The sequence below is a fragment of the Falco naumanni genome, chromosome 4 (genome assembly GCF_017639655.2).
Source record: "Falco naumanni isolate bFalNau1 chromosome 4, bFalNau1.pat, whole genome shotgun sequence".
Classification (NCBI taxonomy): Eukaryota; Metazoa; Chordata; class Aves; order Falconiformes; family Falconidae; genus Falco; species Falco naumanni.
Genome location: NC_054057.1, coordinates 84,901,130 through 84,926,900, shown reverse-complemented (window position 1 = coordinate 84,926,900; position 25,771 = coordinate 84,901,130). Strand labels below are relative to the sequence as shown.

General features: G+C 55.9%; 1 protein-coding gene across 7 annotated transcripts in view; it reads right to left on the bottom strand.

Annotated features, from left to right (window-relative positions):
* Positions 1 to 25,771, bottom strand: part of LOC121087199 (myosin phosphatase Rho interacting protein) — an 82,158-nt gene that overhangs the window by 37,207 nt on the left and 19,180 nt on the right. For all 7 annotated transcript variants that reach the window (XM_040591951.1, XM_040591952.1, XM_040591953.1 and 4 more), the window contains exons 4-6: positions 8,326 to 8,477; positions 5,218 to 5,302; positions 452 to 662 (exon numbers count right to left, since the gene is read on the bottom strand). In XM_040591951.1, coding sequence (XP_040447885.1) covers positions 452 to 662; positions 5,218 to 5,302; positions 8,326 to 8,477 — 448 coding nt within the window. The remainder of the gene's footprint in view (positions 1 to 451; positions 663 to 5,217; positions 5,303 to 8,325; positions 8,478 to 25,771) is intronic.

Here is a 25,771-nt window from a genome sequence, read left to right as displayed (position 1 = left end):
CAGGGCCCTGACGCAGGGCCCAGAGAAGGAAGCAGCACTCAGGGCTTGGCAGCCCCCCCAAACCCCAGGCTGAGCACAGAATGGCCCTGCACCCTCTGGGTGCCCCAGGCAGGGATTCAGACGGGTGAGAAAAGGCTTTCCCCATCCCAGCACAAGGACAGTGTTGCCTGCAAGGGCAGGCAGCCCCATCTCCCTGCTGGGGCAGAAATGGGTCCCACGCTGCGATTTTCCAGCATGTGAAGCAATTTTTTTCCTTTCTGAACTCCAGCCTGTAATGCCTTGCTCTGGTCCCTGCACAGCAGGGGTGTGGTCTGCCTCCCCCTCCTTGCTGGGATGCTCCAGGAACCAAATCCACAGAAAATTTCTCCGTCTACAGTGGTTTTCTGCCAGCTCAGCTACCCGAACCAGGTCATTGCAGCATCACACCAGTACTGGCACCCTGGTCCCTCACCTTCCTTGCTGTCCAGCACGGGATCCTTCAGGGAGCTGGCAGCCCCAGCCTGGCCTTGCACAGGGCTCTGCGCTGGGCTGATGCTGCTGCTCCCGTCCGCTTGGTCTTTGCCCCTCATTTCTTCCTGCCAAAGCGTGGACTTGGTGGCAGGGACCTTCTCTGCACTGGGGATGTTGCTGCTGGTCACGGCCATCTTAGCAGGACCAGGTTCCTAAAGACAACAGGGGAGACAGCAGGGTTAGAGGGGTTTGTCCCAGCTCCGCACCCAGGGTCCCCATGGGGCTGTCCCTGGAGCCATGGGTGCCACACAGCTTGGGTGTTGCTCACAATGCATGCCACAACAGGACAGGGACAGGGACGGGGCTGCTCAGCCATGTGCCACTGCCACATTCGCAAGGGGACAAGCTTGCAGGTGGAAACCCTGCCCCAGGGCAGCGCGTCAGGGGGACAGGACCTCTCTGGTCAAAGGGACCATCACCGCTCTTACAGTGAGAGAGGAGATGTCCCTCACTGTCCCTCCCTGGGGAGGGCTCCTCAAATCAGCTGCAGCTCCCCACACATCCAACTGGGAAAAGATCCAGAGTAAAGGCAAGCTGGTGAGTGAAGGAGACCTTCAGCCGGCACTGAGCAGCGGAGGGGCTTGCTGGCTTTGTCTGGAATAGGAACCATCCCTCCCAGCACGGCGTGCAGGACGCCGTGGCCACCTCCACGTAACCCCTTGGGAAAAGCCCACTTTGTGGTCACGCAGCCCAGCCCCGAGCGGAGCCCTGACTCTTTCCAGTGTGCAGGGTCCCACATGGCTCCACTTACGCTCCAGCTCAGCAGCTCTTCCCAATGCTCACCCGGTGCATGTGTGGGGCTTTGCACCTAAATTCATGTGCAACACCGCAGACCCACGGAGAAACGGGTCTGTCAGTCCTCACTCACAGGGAACCTGGAAATGCTCCCCTCACCTCCACCAGAACCCAGTTTGGGGTGACAGTGCACCCTCTGTAATTGATGCAAATAAATACAGCATGCTCCATTTTCCCCTGCATGTCCCTGGTCCTTCTGCACACCCCTGGTCCCTCCACGGGCTGTCTCTGCCTTTCACACACACAGACCAATACCAGGCTTCTCTCCCGGGTCCCATTTGCCAGGAGCGCATTTTCTCAGTGTTATAACTAACATCAAAAAACCAAAGGACACAGGATGGAGGAGAAAATTAATTCCCAGTCACCAGCAGCTGCGCTGTTCATCTGTCACAGCTGGTTTGCTACAGGCCACTGATAAAAAGAATAAAACCCAACCGGTGGTGTACTCCTCCCAGCCACTTCGGTTACCCAAGAGGCTGCTTGTTTTAAAATGGAAACACAATGTTGCATTGAGCTTTATGCTATTTTAAAACAATACCCCTCATCTTAAATGCTTCTCTGGCTAACAAGGGGGTCTGGAGTCCCTCAGATGATGCAGTTTTGGTGGCCACAGCCCGGACAGCCCAGATTTGGTGCACACACCAGGGGAGGCAGCAGCTTTCACAACTCGTTTAGGGTTTGGCTTTATTCATTGGCAGATGTTTTGCTGTTGCTGTATTAAGCTTCTGCATTAGCAGATTATTTTCCTTAAAGCCACCAATAAATCAATGACAACGAACCCCCCCTCCAAAGTCTTCAGACTGTGGAGATTTTCGCAGCTACTTGTTCCCTTTCCACGGAGCAGGGGGAATCCAGGAGCACCCAAGCTGGCAGCCATGGGCTGGGGACACAGGCTGCGAAGAACATCCCCCTCTGTCCCCCCTCCCACGTCAGCAAACCACCGGGGGTTTTAGCCCTGCACCTCCAAACTGGCATTTGCAAGGCTGTGCCGGAGCCACTGGGGATCTCCCAGGGAGTGGGTCCTGGCTCCATGCACGGCCACAACAAGCAGCAAATGACCTCAATTTTTACAAGAAATCCCCTGGGAAATTTCACTTTAAGGGAATGCAGTGCTGGAGGTAAACAATCCAGAGTTCACGGGCATGCCACTCAAGGGGACCCTGCTTGAGCAAGGGGTCAGACCAGACAATCTCCCAGGTCCCTTCCACCCTCAACAACTCTCATTCATTGAACTGAAAGCCCAAAGCTCATCACCCGCTCAGGATATATATTTTTATATATCCCTTACTCACCCCCCCGTACAATTATTTGTAGATATGTATTTAATTAGACAGAGATATGAGGGCCAAAAAGCAGTCTATAAGCAAGCAGAGAAATTAACTCTTTGCTGCTCAGTGCTATGAACAGCTCCAAAAAGGAGTGTGCACCAAAATCAACCAAACCAACCTTCAGTTGCCTGAAGTGTGTCTGGGCACGCTCTGCTTAGCCGAGCCTGCCACACCCCTGTGCAAACAGAGGGCAGTGCCTCAAATCCCACATTTCAGCCTGAAATCCTGCCTCAATTTCCCAGGTACAGCAGGGCAAAGGCAGCCCAGTCTCTCCTGCTGCCCGCACCACTCTGCCAGAGGACGGCAAAAGCTGCAAGAGAAACCTGCCCTCTTTCCCCACCAAGACTGCAACCTGCTTGCAAAGCAAAGATTAAAACATTTCTAGGCTTGCACCTAACAACATGTCCAAAAACCTGCAGCTGCAGCAATATGCCCAGCTTCACCTGCATTGCTCCCACCCCAGTGATTTTGCAGGGGGAAGATGCAAAATGATGGAGGAAGCTGAAAATGGCCCTGATGCCCCAGGAGTGCTCAGCTGCAGCCAAGCTCTGCTGTAGCATGGACAAGGAGAAACTACATGTAGGATTGAGAAAAAGCAGAAATATCTATTGTTTTAAAATTTTTCTTTTGAACCATAGAGGTGTCCATCCCTGCCTGAGTGGCTCTCAGACACGATCTGCTGCCAGATTAGTGTGCAGCCGTCTTTAGAAAGAAATTAGGCTTTCTCCGCCGGCACACAGAAAGCAAGCTGAACAGCAGCCAAATTCAGGAGAAGCCATTTCACAGAGGGGGATTTGGTGTTGATTCTCTCCCCAGTATCCTCTCTCCTTCCCCAGACCAGCCACCTGCATCAACATGATTCAGGAGACAAAGGAAAGATGATTCTTCTGCCTTTACAGGTTGCTCATGAGCACCCGACGCAACGCAGCATCCGTCTGGTAGCAGGTCCCACCCACATGGAGGTTGTTTTCAGAAAAGTGAATTAGAATCTTCTTCTGGTGCCATGGGGCTGGGAGCGATGGGATGGATTGGGTGGAAGGAGAGCAGCGAGCAGGATGGGGACTGGGGTGGACCACCCCACTCCCTCCCGCACAAGCCTGAGCTTGAGCTCGTGTGGGATGGCTCACCCCCCGCCAAGGTGGGGAAAAGTGTCCCCAGGCTCCCCCAAGTACCTGGGGAGCCTGTCTGGCCGTGGGGAGCCAGCATCCTTCCCGCAGCTGCTTCCCTTATTTGGTGCTCAGGAGCTCGGATCCTGTACAGTTTCCAAGAAGTTGCCATGGTGATGAAACGTAACCCAGAATGATGTTTTTCTGGCTCTGCGCCCCTTCTCTCTGCCCCGTCCCCCTCCTGAACCCAGCCTGTATTTAGTGTTGAGCCAGGGATGGGGTGAGCATCCCTGCGCGGCTGCATCAGCTCACTGGGGTACCCAGAACGCGGCAGCCCCCACCCTGGGGCTTGACGATTCGCAACTCACAATGTGTCAACTCTTGGCCATGGAGGGAGAAGAGACCTTCCCTAAAGCATCACCAGAGCCACCACTCAAGGGGCTGTGACAGTCCCAGCCCTTGGCAGAGGGTGGCTCAGACTTCAAGCTTGCTGTGCAAAAAAGCATCATCTTCTCCCCTGTTTTTTCTTCCTGTTGCCCAGAACCTCTTAATCTGATGGAGTGGTGGAAACCCGATTCAAATGAACGTTGTACAAAACCCACGCATGACCCAGTTTGCACCAGGAGCACCCTGGAGACTTCATTGAACGGGACCTGAAAACTGGGCCTCAGGGGAGCCCTGGTGCTGGTTTCAGTCCCCCAGTGCTGCAGCCCGGCTCGGCCGGAGGAGCCCTCCCAGCCGGTCCCCCACAGCAGCGGGACACGTGCCCAGAGGTCAGGCGGTCTCGGGGACGCGGCTGTTCTCATCCCCGGCGAGGGACGAGGGTGGCCCTGGGGTCACGTTCCCCATCTGTGGGATTCTCCCCCACTCTGGCCACATGGGAGCCCGGCAGGAACCAGTGAGTCACGGACAGCCCCACTTTTTACCATTTATAGTCAAAGTGAGCACGAAGCCACCGCTGGGTCCCTGGAGAGCCCGGCTCCAGCCCCCGGAGCTCCCAGCCTGGCCCTGGCCTTTAGTATTTTCCTTTCATTCCCATTATCTCTAGGGTCATCTCGAAGGGGGTAACCGGAGCCCGATGGAATTTCATCCTGTTTCTGCCAAAATGGCCCGTGAACAGCCAGCACCTCTCCCTGGTCCCCCAAGGGGACCACGCAGCTTCGCAGCCGCTCCTGGGACAGTGTGTGTGGGGGCCAGTGCCACAAGACAGCGCCTGGGGGGAGTTAAATGTGGCCCCAAGGCAGCCAGGAAAGCAGCATGTGACCCTGGGAAGTGATGAGCAGGAATTAATTCACGCCGACCTGCTGCCCTGGCTCACCCTGGCTCTCACCCTCCATGCCAGCAGCATTGCCAGGCTGGCAGCCTGCTGGTCTGGCTGGTTTGGGAGGGGGGGGCATCTCCCCCAGGAGCAGGGCAATGCCATGGCCCCGAGAGGGGGGCAAGGGACTGGGTGACAGTGTGTGTCCCCGTGGGGTTACCTGGGGAGTTGGGGGCTCTACCTTCCTCTTCTTCTTCTGGTTCTGCTTGTTTGTCCTCGGATAGACTATCAGCATCTCCAGCCATCTGCAGGCAGAGAAAGCAGAGGGTGAGGTCTGTGCCCAAGGGCAGCGCACAGGGACAGGAGCGATGCTCGCGCGCCATCATGGGGTGCAAGACAGCCTCCCACAGGCTGCGGACCCCACAGCTGTTCCCCTCCACAGGTGACTCTGACCACACTGCCCGGGGAGATGCTGCCCCATCCCTCCTCCAGCTGCCTGCAAAGCTCCAGAGACGGAGCATCCACATTTCACCCCCAACCCCAGCCTCCCGGGGTTTGTAACTTGGCCATAAGCACACCCCTGAACTGGGGCTGGGCACGCAGAGGAGCTCAGCTTCTCCAACCTCGTCAGGCTCAACATGGTAAACAGTACCCAGAAATCATCCCAGCCCGCTCCTGGGGGAAAAGCAAGGCAGGACAGGAGGGGAGGAGGGATGACCCCAGAGTGCTTTGGCTCAAACCCCACTCGCTGCAAGAGCAAGGCCGTGGCCAAGGCTGACGTGGGACAGGGATTCAAGGATTCTGAAAGACAGCCGAGAAGGACAGAGCCTCTGGGGGGACCTTCCCCTTCAGTGATGCCAATGCCCGCACACTGCACACAAGGCGCTTTTGTCCAAGAAAAAGCAGCGTGAACTTGGCATGGAGAAGTCCATCCCCTGCACAAACTGCTTCTTTGGGGGACCTTCCTGTGCCCTCCCACTGCGGCCTGATGACCTGCCCCTGCATCTCTTGTGAACTCCACAGGGATCTGTGGACCCCTGGGAAACATTCCTGCTTCAGATGTCCCTGCTTCCCTCTCCTGTTCCCCCCACTTTGCACGCTGCTGCTGTAAAGCGTTTTCAGATGACCACATCAAGTGGGTTTTGGTTAAGCAATAAATGCCAGAAGCATGCAACAAACGTAAAACAAATTCTCCCCCGGCCAGGGAAATCTTCCTGTCGTGCTGCAACTGCAAATGAAACCCGCCTGGCTTGGACCCGGAGCAGGACTGTTTCGGGATGATTAATGCTTGCAGTCAGGAGCAAACGTGCTGCTTCAAAATCCAGTGCCGGGCCAATGAACAATAAATCAGCCCCACCTTGCTCTACAATGCCTCTCCCTCCCGTGTGGTGGGCAGGACTGGCAACAAAAGGCTGAGCTGCAAACTGGAGTTTGGGGAGAAGGAGAAGAGAGCAAGGCGTGTGGGTTGGCCATGTTTTGGGGAGTAGCCATTGCTCCTGCCTTGGCTGCAGGAGAGCTGGCTCCTCCGTGCCGTGATTCCCCTGTGCCTCTGTAAGCCGGCTCCGCAGCCGCTGCAACCCCACTGCTGCAAACGGGGCCACGGAGCAGGGATCGCCTACGCTCACGTCTCAGTAGAGCAGCGAAGTTTCAACGTTCATCTGATTAAAATCCCAAGCTCTTGGTAGAAAAATGCCTATTTCGGCCAGTATTTACCAAAACGGAGGGAGTCACAACCAAAGGAAATGCTTGGAAATAGAAATCATCTCAACAGAAAGCACCGACTCTGCTGCTGCCAGGGCTCGGGCAAGCAGGTGACATCACGCCTTGGGAAGAGTGGGAAAGAGCAAGCGCTTCATCCCTTCAGCTTCCTGCTCTAGTTTCAAATGTCAGCGAATTCTGGGAGGGAGGCACTGAGCCCCAGACATCCCACAAGGGAAACGCTCACAGGTGAGCAGCAGCACCATCCCAGCCCATTGCTGCGCGCTGGCAGCTCGGCTCTCCCGCAGCTCTGCACCCTCACCAGCACCGGCTTCGACCCAAGCTGGCACGCGAGATGGACGAGGATGTTCCTAGGTCACCATCCAGCACCTGGAGTCAGGGAATCTACCGCAATTTGCTCGTTTTAGTGGTTTAATCTTCAGTGTTGCTGAGCAACTGCACCCCAGCAGCAGGCACTCCTATGAGCAATGATATTTTAATCATCCTCAGAGGTCAGATGCTCCACTGGGACCAGGAGGATGGGCTGCATCCCATGCAGGGAGTGAGCGAAGCGGGGCAAGGTGGGCACTATGAAGGCAAGTCCGAACAGGGACGGGGCAAATGCAGAGCAGACAGCCCCAAGGGGCCACATCTGCCCAGGGATGGACCAGAACCATGGCGTACGGCTCCCAGGGTCTGACACGCCAGCTCCAGGACTATGGGACCTACCGCTGGTGTGTGGACAGGACCTGTGCCAGCGGGCTGGGTACCTGATCAGATGGTCCTAAAAGCACCGTTGGGCTCACCCCCAGCACCCATCAGCTCCAAGCCTGTCCTGATGTTCACCCTGTGGACAAGCTTCTTCCCTAGCAAGTAAACAGCTACCTTCTGCTGGGGCTGAAGCTGCCATGGCCAGCCGAGCAGCACCTTGGCACCCGATGTATCCTCTGAGCATCCCACAAATGCTCCAGCATAGCTCAGCTCATCCTCTGGGGTAAAAGACACTGGGAGTGTTGTTTCTGCAGCCGGGAGCAGGATGCTGCCCATCGGCAGACAACAAAACCATGAAACAGTGGCCTTTGTAAGAAACAAGTGATTCAGGAGGATCTCAGCTCCAGGGTCTGGTTCTCAGGCTCCTGGCAGAGGCTGAGCTTCCTTAAGCACTGGCTCTGAAAGGTGGCCGGCGTGTTGTGGAGCCTCACACTCCAGCCCGGCATGACCAAGCACACGCACTAGGCGTGGAGCAAAGACAAATAAAGGATGGCTACACAGGTCTCTGCTGAAATCAGTCCTGCTCACACCATAAATCTGGTGGCTCAGTGGGTGCTTAGGCCCCTGCTCAGCTGCAAAGCACCAGGCAATGGCAGGGGTCTGCCAGGCAGGGGAGTGGGGAAGGGGAAGGAAACCCTGTCCTTGCCAAAAAGTTGGAGAAGACTGGAGCTGACCCCAAGGCAGCAGCTACACCCGGTCCCCAGGACTGTCCCTGCAGCAGGCTGTGATGGGCACTCAGAGATCAGCCTGGGTACGCACTCCCACCGCACCTGGCCTGGGGCAAGGTCCTACCTGCCCTCCTCTTCCTCCCGGCTAAGGGAAGATCCCTCTGGTGGCTCATCCCCAGATCTGCACTCACCCGCTGATGATCTCCTTGTTCTCAGCCCGGATGAAGTGCTCTTTCTCCGGTGTCAGGATGCACAAGGAGAATTTCTGCCCTGTCCGGCTCTCCCCATCCACCACATCCGTGCACTGGTTCATGTTGATGGTGCCCTGTGGGAGGGTGGTTGGCTGCAAGGGGAAAGAGAAAGGAGTAACATTTAAGAAGAGGAGAGCAGATGAGTGCGGAGTTGAGTCCTAAAACCTCTCCTGGTGGACATGGGGATCCTACACACCAAGATGCTTTGCCCACGAGTACCCATACCCACCTGTGCACCATGCCAGCACACAGCAAAGCCCTGTGTCACACACCTGGGGACACAGCCCAGCAGGCACAACTCCTGCCAGCGAAACACTCCTACGCCAAACACCCAGGGAAGGATGGCTGCCCTGCTGCAGCATGGGGACACCCAGGCAAGGCACTGAGTGGCCAGCTTTTGGGTTTCCAACCCGTCTGGGGTGGTGGGGTAGCACGTGGGGCAAAGGGGTGGCAAAGCAGCAAGGCCCCACTGCCCTCAGCACTGAAAGGCTGAGGCACTACAGACACGCATGTGCCAGGTTTTTCCCATTAAAGCTAACAAAACATGGACATTGCCAGGGAGGGACAGCAGCACAGAAGAGACCTTATCTGTCTGATGGGCTTTGCAAAGAGTCTCACCTCCTGACCCTCTTGCCCCAAGCAGACACAGCAGAGTGGGACAGGCAGTGCCCCCCCCCCAGCCTAAGGGGATGCGGAGGGACCCAGAAGGGTGTCAGCGCAGACGAGAGCTGACAGGCCCATCTGGAGCGGCGCCGGTTCATCCGATTACAGCACAGCCACCCGCAGCCTTCCCTCCCTGAGCAGCGATGCCATGTCTCCCCCCTGCCCACCCTACTTCTGCCCCACCAAACTTAGTGACACTGGGGCTCCCCCTGCACCCTGGCACAAACCTGTACCTGGGGCATAAATGACCAGGCAGAGGGACCCCTCCAAACTGATGACAGCGTCACAGGAGCACCCAAAGCAGCCCATTGCCACCTCCTTGCCCTGCCAAAGCCTCCTGGTGCCCTCTAGATGGCCGGGCCAAAGGGGAGATGGATTTTCGGCAGATGCTGTTAAGGTTTTTACCACGGAAACCAGCTCCCCTGCTAGTAAAACCCCTCCAAAAGCAGCCTGCGCCATGCAAAGAAGGGGCAGCTGGGGACAGCTCGATGGCCCCAGCCCATGACCCTAGGAAATTCAGATCAGCCCCCCAGGCTCCCTGGTTTACCCATCTGTGGGCTGTGGGAATGAGTCCCCTTCCCCAGGAAAAAGGCTTTCCCTGCAGCTGTGTCCCCAGGTGGGAACATCCTACAACAGCCCAGGGGTGGCACAGAGCCCTCACGGGTGCTGCAGCATCAGTGTCCAGTGTAGGCACACGATCGGGACTGGTTGTACACCAGGGACACCAAAACCTCCTCTCTTCATTCATGGAAACCAGCATCAGCATCCACGGACCCCACGGGACAGAGGGAGGGAGAGAAAGGGAAGCTGAGCCCAGACCCCTGGCACGGCACACGCACAGCCGCCCGCCCTGCACTGCCGCAGGTTGTTGGCTTCTAAGAGGATTTTTTGTCTTAGACAACAAAAATAAAACCCCGCTTTCCGGGAGCGATAAAAACCCAACGGAAAAACTTTCTCCTGCTCCAAGTAGAGTCTTAGGAACATTTTTGTCTTGTTGGCCTTCGTCGCAGCCAGTGCTCTCAGGACTGTGAGGTCTGGGTCCAATCCCCTTCCCCACCCACAGTTTTGCACCAGGGAACGCAACCCGGACCGGGGAGAAAGGGGATGAGGGCAGCTCCAGGAGGGAGCCCCAGTCTCTCATGGGTACCCCGGGCCACTTGGTCCCACGTGCCACAGGCTCCCCTCTGCTCCCTGGGAGGCCCCACAGGGATTTGGCAGGGAGCTGGCCTAGGAGGAGACAGCTCTCCTCCCTCTTTGACCCCACGGCAGCGTTCAGGGCAGCTTCCCCTGCTGATCACACCCAGCCCTGACACAAGCGTGCCCGGAGCGGAGGAGCAGGTCTGCCCCCCCATCGGGCCAGCCCCATGAAGTGGTTTTGCTGCACACCCCTCCTTGTGAGGGTGAACAGCGGCATCTTGCACAGCCCAACACATGGATCCCCGTCCACCACTGCGCCTCTGAGCCGGGACACCAGGAGAGGGGCTGCAAGAAAAGCTGGGATTGCCCCCCTTGCACCTGCAGCCAGGGACAGGATGGACACCAGGGATGAACCCCCCACCCCACAGCAGCCCCCCTGCACCTCTCAGCAGCAGATAAAACCTGACGAACCAGCAGCCTCCCTCGCTCAGGATGTAAATTCCTTTACACCATTTATTTCCTTCCTTGAAGGCAGCGCAGCCACTTTGAAGCAAAGCGAAATGCAAATGGTGCCAGGTGGAAACGCGTGTGCACACACACAAACTCCAGCGAAGAAAAGGACAGGTCTCGGGCAGCGCTGCACCCCAGGAGTGCCTCGAAATCAGCCGGGGATCCCGGCGAAGGAGCTGGCAATGGTGCATGGCTGCTGTCCCCAAGGAAGCAGAAGAGGGACAGCCTTCGCATGCCACAGCTGTGGGTCGGTGGCGTGGGAGCAGGGGAGACGGGAGAGGCTCTGCAGCAGGGGATGAGGACACACAGACCCCTTCCCTGCCTCTGAGCACCTGTGCTGGGGGGTTTCTCAGGGCTGGGGATCCCTGGGGAAGGATGAGCAGAGCTGGTCCCCGGGCTGGTCCCAGGCCGGGTGAGGACTGCATGGCTCCAGCAACTGGAGGGGAATAAATAAATGCAAGATCTGGGAGGTGTTACACGGCAGAGACGCCAGAGCAGTAACAAGGCTGGGACTCCAACCAGCCCTTTGAAGAGCAGGTGCTTTGATACATGGTGGAACCCAGCGTCAGACCCCGGAGCTATGGGGAGGCTTCGTGTCTGGGCAAGGCAGGAGTGGACGCTCAGGCTCAGCTCGGGCTCCAGCTGCTGGCTTCTGCTGGTCACCTCCTTGGGGACAGCCCCGTCCCCAGGCATTGACCCTGCCTTTACCCTTTCTCATGCTGCTGTCCATGGGACAGAACACACAGCTACCCTGCCACTGGATCTGGTGCCTGGGTGTGCCAGGCAGCACGGCAGGGTGCACCAGCAGAGAACACTATTACGGGCACCACCACAAGCAGCATCTCTCCTCGGTGCTACCGGCCACCCCCAGCCTGGCAAGTGGCGCAGCCCCCCGCTGCTCACCACGTGCCGGCACAGGGAAGGCAGCACCTGCACCACATGAGCAGCTACAGCTCTCCACGCTGCCAGTACCAGCAAAGGAACCGCAGCCAAGAAACAATTGTGTTGCTGTTTCCCTCTGGTGTAACAGATCCATATTTACACACACACGTGTGCTTGCAGCATCCCTCTCCGTACTACACAAAGCCTATAGTATGTTCTCCTCCTCCTCTCCCTTCTGGGCACCCAGGGTGTGAGTCACACTGTGCCCTCCGCATCCACAAACCCAGCAGCCTCCAGATGAGATGCAGGGACCTTTGGATGGGTGCTCTTAGGTTGCACAACCAGCAACTGCAGCAAAACAGTGGAAAGGAGGGAAAGAAAGAACGGGGACCTCTTACAAGCCCGAATGAAGACATTCCAAGCAGGACATTACCAAGAGACCCAGGCACTGTGGCAGGAGGATGCACAGTGCTGGATGCTCTGTGGGTGATGAACTGCCAGAAGCAGCGGGTGATGCTTTAAGTCAACAGGGTTTATCTGCAAGTCTCCCTCATTTCCATACGGTTTTGCAGGGCTAAGGCAGAAATACAGGGTTATTGAGATAGAAAAATTGCCAATTTTTTTCCAAGTACCTTCCCCATCATTTCTAACACATGTGCATCATAGAAGCTCGATCTAAAACACAACAGAGCTTGGCTCAGCAACTGTACACAAGATGTTTCCCGAGTAGGTAAACCTGTGGTCAAGCTCTCGAGGAGCAGCACTGCCATGGCCTCAGTGGGACACAGCCAATGCCCACGCTGTTCTCCAGCACTATTACACAACGTGGGTTGACAAAATCTGGAACACAACCTTTAAAGAAAGGCGATGGGGCAGGGGGAGGAGGAAACCAAACAAAAGGGACATTTTACTTTCTGCCAAGAACCAGGAGGGGAAGGAAAAAAAAAACCCTACAACCATTTGTCTATCTTGCATGGCGGGCTGGTTGCCTTGGCACCAGAGCCCGGCTGTCCCAGGGGGGAGATTGCAGCTCTGCCGTCCCACCCCTGCAACACTGCATGGGAAGGGCTCCGGCTCCGGCTGGCTCTGCCCTGGCTCCCAGTGCCACCGCCGAGCAGCAGCGAGCCCGGAGAATAGACATCCATGCTTCCTCCACGAATGCTTCTTGACAAATGTTAATTCTCCGAGCTAAAATATTCATGAGGGTGGCTGCCGACAAGCGTGCTGCCCATTCGCAGCACTTTTCAGTACCATGCAGAGGCAGCTGCCGTGTTTGCTAAAAGCTTCGCCCATCCCCAGTGCCTGGGCTCAGCCGACAGCGGTGCTCGAGGTGGGATGCAAGCAGGATCTTGGTTTTGCTGCAGCGTGGGAGGGAGCAAGGCTCCGCTGTCCCATCACCACCAGTGCATCAGAGCAACATGGAGACAACCATACCTTGGGCGAGGGCAGCAATGCAGCTTGGGCAGGCAGCTCCTGGCACCGGCGCGGCACAGGAGGCTCACACCAGAGCCGCGTCCACCGCTCCCACCCAGAGGGCATCAACAAGAAAGCACCAACCCCTTGAAAAGTCACGAGGAGCTCACTTCAGCCGTGGGAGGCTATGCATGGCCTCCCTAAACCACAGCTGGGGATGCACCGTGCACACACCGGGGCTGGCCACGCCAGCAGGCTCGGCCGGGGGGTGCTGCTGGGGTGCTCAGCCTGCTGCTGGTGCCAGCGGGGTGGCCATGGTGTGACCCGAGCTGCCCGGGCGAGCGTGGCTGGCACAGCAGCAGGCCTTTAATGAGCATTTTAGACTTCCTGCCACCAGGCACAAAGCTATCGATACGGTCACAACGCGCCCGGAGCTCTGCGGCAGGCAGATTTTATTACACTTATAGATCGCCTAACAGGCTGAGCACCCTGGATTTATTAAATTAGACAAAGGCTCTTGAAAACAACCTCTGTGAGCTCTGCAAAAGGATGGACTAGAGCAGTCACCCACCAAAGGGGAGCAGAAGGTTGTGCTCCTCCACCCCACACCTCCCTACAAGCAGGAGCGCTCCCCCATCCCCGCCATCCCCATGGCAGCTCTCTGCTCTCCCTGTGCCACACAAGCAGGAGGCAGGTATCTTTTCTTGGCCACCTGAGCACACCTTCCCCACCTGCAGCTTCCTAAATCAGCAGCTACTGCTCAGTGAAGCCACTGAGAAACCTCCAGCTCGCTCAGGCTGTGCACCAGGCAACAGAAAAGCAACACGTGTCCCCCTGCACCTCTGCAGGCACACTTCATGCCTCTGTGCAAGAAACAGGGGGAAGATGCCCCCAAATCTCGCTGCTACCTGGACTCACTAGCCACCCAGAAGCCATCACCCCCTTTCACCCACAGAGGCAGAAGCGGTGCTCTGCAGACGTGGCCTTGGCACGTGCCTGTGTGGCTCTGCACCAGCAGCAAACCTGGCTCGTGGTGCTGCCAGCAGCCACCCAGTGCCAGCACGAGGAGAGGACAGGACACCTGCCCCGGTGTGCGGCCAGTGACACAGAAACACCCTCCTGGTTGGATAAATGCCGTAACACTTTCCCCAGCCCCATCACGCATTTCCCCACTGTTGGCCCCTGCTTGTTCATCACGGGCACCAACAGCTGGTTCCTGAAATTCATTTTGCTGGAGGAGCTCCCCACAGCTGCAGGTCACCTACTCCAAGGAACAGGCTCAGAGAGGTGGGCTTTGAGGATGGGTTAGCAAACCCTACGCATGCCCATCCCTCCATGCCGAGCCCCTGTAGAGCCCTCCCGAGCCTCTACCAGGAGATGAAACATCATCAGCTCCATTTTTGCCAGGGGGAAGGAATTTTCTTCCCTGGGAGCAGTTTGGGGAGGGGGTGAAGCATAGGGGCTGGCCAGGAGAGTTCAGCCAGGGGCCACTTTTAAGCAGAGTTGGTGTTTACATCCACAGACAGCGAGTCTAAACACTGAGGGAGGCCACGAGCTGCCTGCAAGCTGGCTGCGAGCACCCTCAGGCTCCTCTCCCACCCAACGCCACCTCGGCGAGGCATGGGCAGCACCCACCCCAGGGGTGCCCAGGCAGCAAGTTTGGGGCAACGCATCCTCATCCACAGCCCCGTCCCCATGGGCGCCCATCCGGGGAGCGCGTGCTGGAGCGGAGCGAGCCTGGCTGGGGCTGTGCCGGAGGCTGGAGCTGGCTCCTCTTGGCCTTATATGGCGATTTTCGATTTTCACACCGTTCCTGCAGCTCCCAGCTGCTCCCACCCCAAAGCGGGTCGGGAGCTGGCAGCCAGCGCCTAGCCTGCCTCCTTCCTGTTAACCTCTTTCCTGCTGAACCGCCTTCAAGGGGTCTGTGCGTGACGGGGACAGCCGGATCCTGTCTTGACACAACCGCCCGCAGCAGGCAGGGAGGGTCAGCAAACCCAGCGGTGGTCACCAAGTGGGTGCGACCTCCCTCGGCGCAGGGGTCCGACCCTCTGGGTCCTTGGCAGCATCCCCAAATCCAGGGAGCCCTTCAGGGGAGCTTGCACCCATCCACATGCACACTCCACATCCAACACTGCTGGACAGAAAGAGGGACAGAAGATGCAGAGAACATTAGCACCATGATGGGAACAAGAGCAAGGTCCCACCGGGAATGGGATCTAGAGGTCGCTCTGAGCGGCCATCCCGGCTCTTTGGGGACCAAAACAAAAGCCCAGTATTACACAAAGAACCTGGCACAGACACTCATATGCCGGCTCTCTGAGGACCAAAGCAAAAGCCCAGCATTGCACGGGCACTTGGCAGCCACACCACGCCAAAGGCATCATCTCACAGCCCTGCAAACCCAAGAGTTACTCTCCCCTCTTGTTCTCTGGGATTTAATTGCATTTCAAATGCAAAATGTCCTCCTCCCTTCCTAGGAGGGCGGTGGGAGGAATAAATGATAACAGATCCGACCCCATCTGCTTGCAGCTGCCAGCATGGCATCTTCCCCGCTCCCCAACGCGCAGGCACAATAGCTCCCCAGCCAAAGGGGAAGCAAGTATCTGCAGCATTCAAGCAAGTTGTCATGGTAATCAGCCCAATGGCACAAGCCCAGTGAGATCATGCACTGGGACGGTACACGCAGAGAGGGACCGGAGCTTGGTGCAGGGACCACGGCAGGCGAGTTGCCTGGAGAGGGAAACACAGTCATTTGGGGGTGGGAAGGAAAGGCGGGCTACATTTGCATCTTGATATTTGAATTTTAAATTGCACTGCTCCAAATTGGCCTCGTCAACTTTCTTCTCCACCCCCTCAGTGTAGGAGACAAGTCCCAGGTGGTCCCTGCACCACACACATGTACAGGCACTCACCAGCACCTCCGTGCACACCAGCTCGCATGTCCCTCCCCAGGAGCAAAGGGCTTCACCAAAACATCAGAAACCACGTCCCCACAGCAGGACTCCTAAGGTCACCCACACAGAGATGGTCATAGCCACGGTGATGACAATTTTGGAGACGGCTCAGGAGGTGGATGGTCATAGCCATGGTGATGACAATTTTGGAGACGGCTCAGGAGGTGGATGGTCATAGCCATGGTGATGACAATTTTGGAGACAGCTCAGGAGGTGGAGAGCTCAGATCCACCCACGTTGACCAGCCACTCAAGCCTTGTTCAACCACATCTGGACCTGAATTTCTGCTTCATGGGGGTAAGGAAAACAGCCTGAACATCTGCCTGGGCATCGGCTGTGCTGGAGAGCAGGGGCTGAACCGGGGCAGGTTCTGCCCAACAGCCAGGCTGGCTCTGCTACAGTCACACCAGGGCTGAGGCTGCTGCGCTGACTCTCCAGAGATCTTTCACTTTCAAGCCTATAGCTGGGTAGGAAAACTGGTGAGACGGGCAATGCCCTTGCTCAGGATCTTTACAGCAGCTACAAAAAAGTGTGAAAGACATTTAAGTGAAAAAGGCTTTGCACCTTGGAAAAAACCTTACGAAATGAACCCAGGGCAAAGCTCCCTCTCTGCTCAATTTTGGAGCCAGTCTTCTTGCAAAGTGGGAAAAGAACCGCAGTTGACGTGGGCTCCATTATTTACAGCACCAAGCGCTGCTGGAATGACTCCCAAGGTCTTCTGTTCAGCACTGCTCCGACCTAAGGGCAACTCCCACCACAGCCAAGGACCACCCGAGGTGCCACCACCCTGGCAGCATGGAGGTGTGCTGCGGAGTGCACTGAAACCGGGCACTGGCTAAGATGTACAAGGCCACCCCACAGCATGTGGCACCCAGAAATCAGACTTGTGTGGAGGGACTCAGGAAGATCCAGACTAGAAATATGGGAGGAGAGAAGGGGCTGCAGAGCGAGCTGCTGCTTCTGTCTTCTCGGAATCATCGAGGATGGGCACGGCCAAGGTAAGAGCTATACAAGGAAAATGGCAAATTAAATCAATCAAAGCCCCATACCTCCCTAAATGAATCCATCTCCCCTTCAACCCAGGGGGAAGGAGGGATGGGTTTCCTGGTCTCCAGCCATCCCACAACCCCTCCTGCAAACGCACTCAAGCAGAGGAATCAGAGCAAACACACAGCAACAGACCGAGCCATCACCACCGTCACAGCCAAGCGAAGCCACATCTGACAGCCATCATCTTGAGCTCTGGCTAATTTAAGGCCCTGCATTACATCAGCTCCGGGAGCACAGTGAACTGCACACAGAGCAAGGTGAAAAATGGCAAGTACTTCCCACAATGAAAGAGCGTATAACACGGCAAAACATTTCCTGGTGTCTCAGTAGAAGAAAAAACTTTCTATTCTGTATGAACCAGAAATTTTCATTTCTTCACTAAAACACAAACATAAATGAAAGAAAGCACCACCTTGCAATGAACAAAACCAGCAGAAGCATCTCAGCAAAGCTCTGCTGAACACTCTTGCAAGACACAGGGTTAGACCCACTCAAGCCAACTCCGTTCCACCAGTGGAGCCGGTGCTGTACTGCAGGGCCACAGCTGCGGGTTCTCCCTGGTTTGGCTTATTTTGGGCTTAGCTGAACTGAAAATTTGCTTGGTAGGTTTTGCTTTACAGTGGGTAAAGGCAGTTTATTTGCGGTCAACACTCTTCCCACCCCACTGGGCGCACACAGGTCACCCGATGCCTGTCTGCTCGCCCTTCTGTGGGGAAAGAGCAGGCTCCAGTCTGGCCACAGCAAAGCAGATGCCAGTTACATCCCACGCTGCGTTATCTCCCGTGGGAGCCATGCACTACAGCGCTGCTGCTGTGGTGGGGTTTCCCCCAAACCCCCACCTTCACCCCCAAGGAACTGTCAATACAGCATCTTGCACCAGCACTTGACAACTGCAAACGAGGTGAGGACAACCCTGGGGATCAGCAGCACCAGATCTGCCAGAAGCTCGGGCAGCTCCCACGGGCGCAGATGCTTCAGTGGAAGTTCTTGAATCTGGCCAAATTAGTCTGGAAATCTCATTATTCCCCAGTGCTGCTCTTATGAGCTTTGCAGAGCTTCCTGCTGGGCTGGGAATACCACACGGCTGGGGTCCCAAGGCGCTCGGGGGTCTGCAGCTGGAGGTGCAAAGGCCAAGCCAAGCAGAAGGGGTTGGGATGGGATGGCCAACCAAGCAGCAGCCACAACCTGCACCCCACACCTCACCCCACAGACAACCCCACACCTGCCCTGCTCCCAGCAGCTTCCAGACAAGCTTGGACTCTGCAGACCTTCCCAAAAGCCAAGGGGGTAGCTGGAGAGCATTTTCTGACCTTTGACTGCTGGCCATCCCACTGAATGGCACAAAATAGGAGGCTTTTTAGCCAAGAAAGGCAGTTTTCCAAGGAGAAAAGCTCCCAACAAGCACACACAGCTGTTGCAGAGCAAGGAGACCTCCTGGCAACACAGCTCAAGCTGGGCACTGCTGCCACACGCAGGGTATGGTGGAAGCACCGATGCGGCCAGCACAGAGCCGTCCTGGCCGGGCAGGCACTGCTGAGTTCAAAGGCAAGCAGCACCCTGGGGGAAAAGTGTTCTGAGCACCTGCCATGGCCAGGGACAAAGGCTGGGAGTAACACACCAAGCTGCCGGAACCATCCCTGTGTCTCAGGGGAGCAGCATGTTCTCCTGAAACCTGCTGTTCACATCTGGCTCCTGCACTTGCAGAGGAGTTCAGGGCAAGGAGCGAGTTCACAGCCGTGAGCAGCTCCCGGGAACACTCCCCGCAACCTCTCCTCTTGGTTTGGCTCCAGCAGAGAAGAGCAATCTGGGGCTGGTGCACCCAAGTGGGATGAATCCAAGGAGGTTTCTCCATCCCCCATTCCTGGGATGACAGACTTCACCCCCCAGCATCAGCCTGTGTATGGCATTAACCACCCGTGCAAGCCAAACATCCCCTTCCTCCACACATCTGCTCCGTCCATAATCCCCGCTGTCCCTCCCCTAATGGGAAAGCAGCCAGAAAAGTGAACCAAAACCCTAATTATATCCCAGTAGCTCCCCAGTGCCCCAGTGATCTGCTGTGACTTTATCGATGCAGTTACAACAGGGCTGATGAAACAAGGAGGAAAGGGCCAAGGTTGGGTGGGCTCCAAAAACACCCCCCTTCTCCCCCGGCCGCAGCATCACAACGGGTGGAAATCCTGTGCGAGCGCAGGGTGCTGCCAGGACACTCCTAAACCCAACCTGGGTGTCCGTCCCCGCCACCTCCACGCCCCAGGGACCCTGTCACCCACAGCAAAGGAAACACTGCAAGAAGCACTGCACTGGGAGGAGCGTGGTGACAGCCACAGTGGGAGAGCAGCCCACGGCCTCGCTGCAGGTCCCCAGGGCAATTATTTGGCCATAAAATCACGGAGAGCCACAGCTACGGCACCTAGAGCCACGGGGCACAGGGCATGCAAGAGCGAGGACCCCCAGGGCCACGTCCCCACAGCCCCACGGCTAGGGATGCAACAGCAGCGGAGACGGGGCACAGCCCTGGGGTGCATGCAAAGGAAAACACGGGGGAAAAACCCTCCGTGGTAGGTGGGAGCCTTCCCGGCTCTCCCCAGCTCCCCGAGCAGCACCTCTGCCCCAGGGCCCTGCTCTCCCTTAAAAGCAAAAGAGGTTGCAGAGGAGCCCACGCTGCCTGCGGCGGGTGGCAGGGTGCAAGCCATGTTAATGCACACACTCAGAGAAGTCAGCTCCTGGATCCTGCGGGAAAGAGGTGAAGGGTAACGTGAAGTTGCCGTGCACGTGATTTACCCATGGTAATTTTAACTTTCAGCAAGACTGGCTGGCTGTTTGATCTTGTTGCCTGCTTGCAGTCAGACTTCAGTGACTGCAGGGAAGAGCCTCTTCCGCAGCTTTGAAGGAACAGGGCAAAACAAAAAGATCTTACAAAATATATATAACCAAAAGCACAATCACATGCTGTTACCAGCAGTATTTTGCTGGCTTTTTTTTTTTTTTTTCCACCTTACGTATCTTGCAGCCCATGATAGTTCAATAAGCAAGACCAGTAATAAAACCTGCCTGGGAATTCTCATTTTTCACCAGAAATGCCTCAAAACAACGCAGACAAAAGGTGGAAGACTTCAGCAAAACCCCCTGCATTCGGTAACCCTGAGAAAAGCAGTTTACAAAACCTCACTGAAGACCTCGGCTTGTCTCCGCACAAGTTTTAACCTGACGATATCCCTTTTACAGACTCCAAACCTGATGAATAATGCATGCCCAGGATAAAGCAGAAATATAATATTCACTAATGCTTACCGTAACAGAGAAACAAGGACTGCAAATAAGTAATTTATTAACCCCAAACAGTGTTGCTGCTTGAACAGAACGCACACCTTGGCTTTCAGCCCCAAAAACACCAGGGGAAAGTTTGCTCTCAAGCCGTGGCAAGAGCATGCCGAGGGCTGGCTGAGACCCCCTGCTCTCATCACACCGCCAGCACAAAAATGCCTTGTCTCCTATTCTGAAAGATGCCAGCGGAGTGGAATACACACACACCCATGAGCAAGGCTGGGAGCTGCCACCCTCCTTCCTTGTCCTCGGGGGCTGCAGCCGCCCCTTCTCCGCTGGGAGGAGAGCGGCGGTGGGAAGCCCACAACCCTGCGCTCGCCCACGGGCTCCAGCCGCTTTCTCAGGCATTCCAAAATTTGGCCGGAGACACTTTTTGCAACACACCCCCCTCCATGGCTGGACGCCTGCCTAATTGCGTATTTATTTATTTCTGCATTTTCCCAGCACCCTGTACACACTGGGGTGGGGTGGGGGAAGCCAAGCCTGCCTCCCAAAGTGGACCCAAAAAAACCAGGGGGGGTGTGCAGCTCCCCCCATTCCCCAGAGGCCAGGAGGAAGCCGGGAAGCGCAGGGCTGGCTGGGAAAGGGGTGGGAGCCGGGAGCAGGAAGGGGGGATGCCGGCAGCATCGCCCACCCCCCTTTGCTTTGTGCGCGCGCTTGGGGAAATTAAAAATAGCTGCGTCCAAAGAGTGGCTGCAAGCACCACAAAGAGCGTGTTGAGCAGAGGCAGCTGCAAGCTATTTGCTGCCCCTAGTAATCAGCATCTCAGCTTGCAGAGCCCCTGCACACACCCCCATCCCCTTCCTCCCCTGCCAGAAGCTGCCACTGCCTTTCTCCAACCCACATATGTCATGTCAACAATCAATGAATACAGGATCTCTGCTGGGAAAAACGGGGGAACATACTTTGATTTTTTGGAGCAGCTCTGTTGCCTTGTTTGATTCATGCCCTTGTCCTCCTCTCTGAGCTGTCACTGAGGGTTTTGCAAGACCAAATCCCACCCAGCGCAGCCAGGATACCCCACGCCACCCAGCAGAGAAGGAAACCCTTGGCAAGGAACAGGGATGTGCCAGCCACCGGGATGGCACTTCTAGGGATTCCTTTATGCAATGGGAAAAGGGAGGACTATTGCCCAGCGTCACCCTACCCGTAGCCCACAGCCCACCGGTGGTCCTCACCAACCTCAGCCAGTGGCCTGTGACAGGGCTGGAAAGAATTAAAACCGACCCTGTCCCCACCACCATGCGGTGCAGCTGGCAGGTATGGGGCCACGCTGCAGGCAGCTCATTTCACACCACCTCCCCAGCACCAAGCAACAGTGGGGCAAGAAAACTGAGTTTGCTGGTTCTTTGGGCGGGCTGGTGATGCATGTCTGCAGATAGGCACGGCCACCCAGGGACCAGGGATGCTCAAGAGCCCAGCGCTACCCTGGCTTGTGGAGAGCTGGGATCAGGCACTGAAGGCACCCACCACTGCACCTCTTCCTCAGCTGCCTTGAGGGACTCCAGCAGAGCTCTCACCAGCTTCACTTCAACCATTCCACCAAAAAGGGGAAGGAGAAAAAAAAAAAAAAAAAAAAAAAAAAGAAGGGAAAAAGCAACTGGAGCAACTGCCTGCAGTAAACAGCAGTGCCACCATCTGTCACTCACCGCTGCGGTATTCAGGGCTGTTGCTGGAGTGCTCTGTTTTGTTATGGCATTTGCAGCATGGTGGGATGCAGAGGAAAGGCAGGTCTGCGGCCAGCACGCGAGGCAGAGGATGGAACACCAGCCAGGGCCCAAAGGGCTCATGTGAGGGTAATTGTGCGCTCAGCAATTAGCTATGTCATTTTGCTACCAGCTCTGACATCTTCACTGCTAAATACCATTAGAGGCGGGTTGATTCCTGGATCAACATTTCACACGATGATTTTTTCATTCACTGTGAGCGTGCAGCCAGGCTGGAGGCCACGGGTACAGAGCCCAAGTTTCCAGAAGTCATGAAGACTCCAGCTGCTGTAAGCGCCCGTGTCACTCTGCCTCCCATAAACTAGATAAATGCAATTTCAAATCCAGCTCATTTTCCTCCCTGTTCTTGCAAACATCTTCTACACAAATGTCTTTGCTAGGTCTCAAGAAATGGAGGAGCAGGGAAAAAGCAGAAAGGACAGAGCCACTTGAACCTGTCCTCACTGCTCAGCATAAGAGCAATTCCAGCTTTGCAGCTCACCCTGCAGAAGACAATAGGGGCTGTGTTGTTTCCAGGAAGGAAGCACCTGGGCCAGGTCATCAAAGCTGCTTGTTCATTAGGAGGTCGCTGGCTGTACTGAGCTCTCCCAACTCAGCTTTCATCCTCTTGCCTTCTGTTAACTCCCAAACCTCCCACCACGGACTGCTTCACGCCAGGGCCTCTCCCGAGTGGGTCCTGCAGGCACCGAACGCCCTGCTCAGGGGGCTTGGATGTGGACATCACCATCCTCCATCCATGCTCGAGAAGATGTGAACAGAAAGAGCCAGCTCAATCACAGTAAAGCCAGGCACTTTTGGGGCCCCAGAGCCAGGTGCCAGGACTGCTGGTGGAGCCATCCCTGGAGGAGCCTTCCCCTGTTCTCCCAGCCCCCACAAACTGCCCCTCTACAGCTAGAGCAGTGTTACTTCCCCAAACACCACACTAAACCAAACTAAAAGTAGTAAAACAGAAGAGGGTAGGGTAGGGTAGGAAACCATTCATGGAGGTGCCCACAGGTGTCTTGACAGCAGGACCCACCTCCAGCAGCAACTAGGGCCAGACACTTTGAGCGGACAGAAAAGGGAAGACACTAATCGCCCTGACGCCACCGTTATGGGATCCCCACACACAAAATGACACCGGATCAGCATCAAGCATGACGTTACTGTTAGAAAGACCACGAATAAAGATCTGTCTATTCTCCCAACCCTTTCAAGGCTGCTCAGTCCCAGCTTCAGTGATGTCCTGGGGAACAAGTTCCCAGGGCTCCCTGGAGGTTCATGGATTTTTTTCCCCCAAAAAGAGTATCGAAAATTAAACTCAACTCCATCAAAGATCTCCAAGCCCTGTCAGGAACCACCAGCACCTGTGCAGTCTCTACATCTCCTGTAGAGCAATCAGAAGGTTGTGCTTCGTCTCTTCTCCCTTGCACTCTGACTTCAGTGTCCCTTTCCTGCCCAGCTCCCCTGAAGGGGAAAGAACTGCTGCTCCCCAATTATTCCCAATGTTTCCTTATTTCTACTGCATCAGCTTTGAGATATGCACTAAACATCCCAAGTGAAACCTCCCCACAGATCATCTTCTACCCTGCTCCCCAACATAGTTATTTCCCCAGCTCTGCTGCCCACCGCTGCCCATCACTCCCATCCCAGCCAGCTCATGTCCTGTGTGATTTCCCATCCACCACCATGAAGCCAGGAGCTCCTGGATGGACCCATTTCCACCACCACCGCATAAACTGGTGGGACTGGCAGGGCACTATCACCATCAATCACCAAGGAGACACATCACCTCTGGACTGCTGCAGGATGTGGCCATGCAAGGGGTCACCTTCCCTCTCCATTGGGCTTGAACTGAAAACCAGAGGAGCCAGGCAGAAAGTCCTCCAGCTACAAGACCAAGCCAGACCCACGCCCTGGAAAAAATCTGGAACAGGGGACCCTGCCACCATCCTGCCTCCCACACCCGCTCCCCTCCAGCCTTTCTGTTTCAGCCTGTTTTAAATTTGAAACATGCTTTCATTCAAACCAAAAGCTTTTTATGCTAAACAGAAACTGAAAGTCTTGAAGATCTGGCAAACAGAGGCACTGGCAAAATTGTGTCCGTGCGGTGAAATGCTGAGGACGCGAGGAACTGGGATTTGTAAAGCCTGGTGCTCCCACGGAGGAGGGGGCAGGGAGAGCTTGGAAACACTTAAATGGTGAAACGTGTGGAAAAAGTAAGGATGTAGAGGCCAGGATGTTTAAGGTTCGTTTTTAATCCCTGCCAATGAATTTCTATTCCGTGCCAAGACTGAAGTAAACTGCTTTGATCTGAAAAGGAGGAGAAAAACACATGCACATATTCTTGGCTTCTTAACAATATAGATGACAAAGGAGGGAACTATGATGAAAATTAACATGGTGCAGCAATGCTGACAGTGACGTTTTAAAATGCCCCTTTCTTCCAAATAAAGAACATTTTGGAGGGGGGTCAATTAGGAAACAATAATTACATGCATCCATGCATCACAGCATCATCGTGCACGCATCCCTCCCTCCCTCTGATCCCCCATCAGCAGCCACGGACATTTACACCAGTCTCCTTTTTTACCCATTTATCAATTCCTTAGGTTTCCATGGCCAGGAGCGGGGCCTGGGGCCACACGGGGCTCCAGATGTGACCCGGCAGCCCCCTGCGCAGTGCCAGACCTCCCACCTCCGAGCTGGCCTCTCTTCTCCTATTTATACACCCAGCCCAGGGGTCCCGGTGCTCCCCTAACCATTGCCAGATGCCGGGCTGGCCTGGCTCTTCATCCTGACCCAGTCCCATCAGCTCCCAGCTCCCTCCTGACCTCCCTCCCAGCCACTGCAGGCTGGAGCAGGGATGCCTGCTCCCTCATACCGGGGTTAATGCTATTACGATCCACCCGAGTTCCTGACTTCGGAGCAGGACTACTGTGCTGCGAGCCTGGGAAGGGTCTGCAACGCCACCATGGAGGATGCAACCATCCAACCCCTACACATGAGTAAACTCTGGCACAGAGGTAGCTGATATTTCCTTATTTCTTCTGCATCATCTTTGAGATATGCACTAAACATCCCAAGTGAAACCTCCCCACAGATCGTCTTCTACCCTGCTCCCCAACATAGTTATTTCCCCAGCTCTGCTGCCCACCGCTGCCCACCACTCCCATCCCAGCCAGCTCATGTCCTGCATGATTTCCCCATCCACACCACCACCATGAAGCCAGGAGCTCCTGGATGGAGCTATTTCCACCACCTCTGCATAAACTGGTGGGACCGGCAGGGCTTAAAACACCTTCTTATACCCACCCCAGCCCCCTAAACAGCTCTTAATGCGCCCTCCCTAATTTTAGAAGGCAACTTGACTCCAGCAAATAAGGGGCAGGACAGAGGCAGAGCTCACAGCCCATCTTCACACTTCACCCCACCACGCTGGAAAGTGCCGGACATGGAGTGGGGCCAGTTTGTTGAGAGAAGGACATGTCATGCCGAGGGATGCTCCCCCTGATCCCCCATGGGGGAGCTGGGAAAGCCCATCCAGAAGATGCTCTCACCTTGGCATTAGTTATCCACAACACCAGCAAGTCTGAGATACTCCCAGGTGAACGTGAATTTTGTCCTCCTTTCAAACCAGCACATCCACAAAGGAAAAAAGCCAGAATTTATTCTGTCTCAGGCAGCCACTGGCAAGAGGCCTGGTGTGATGGGATAACACCTCCAGGGAGAATGCAGCTCTTG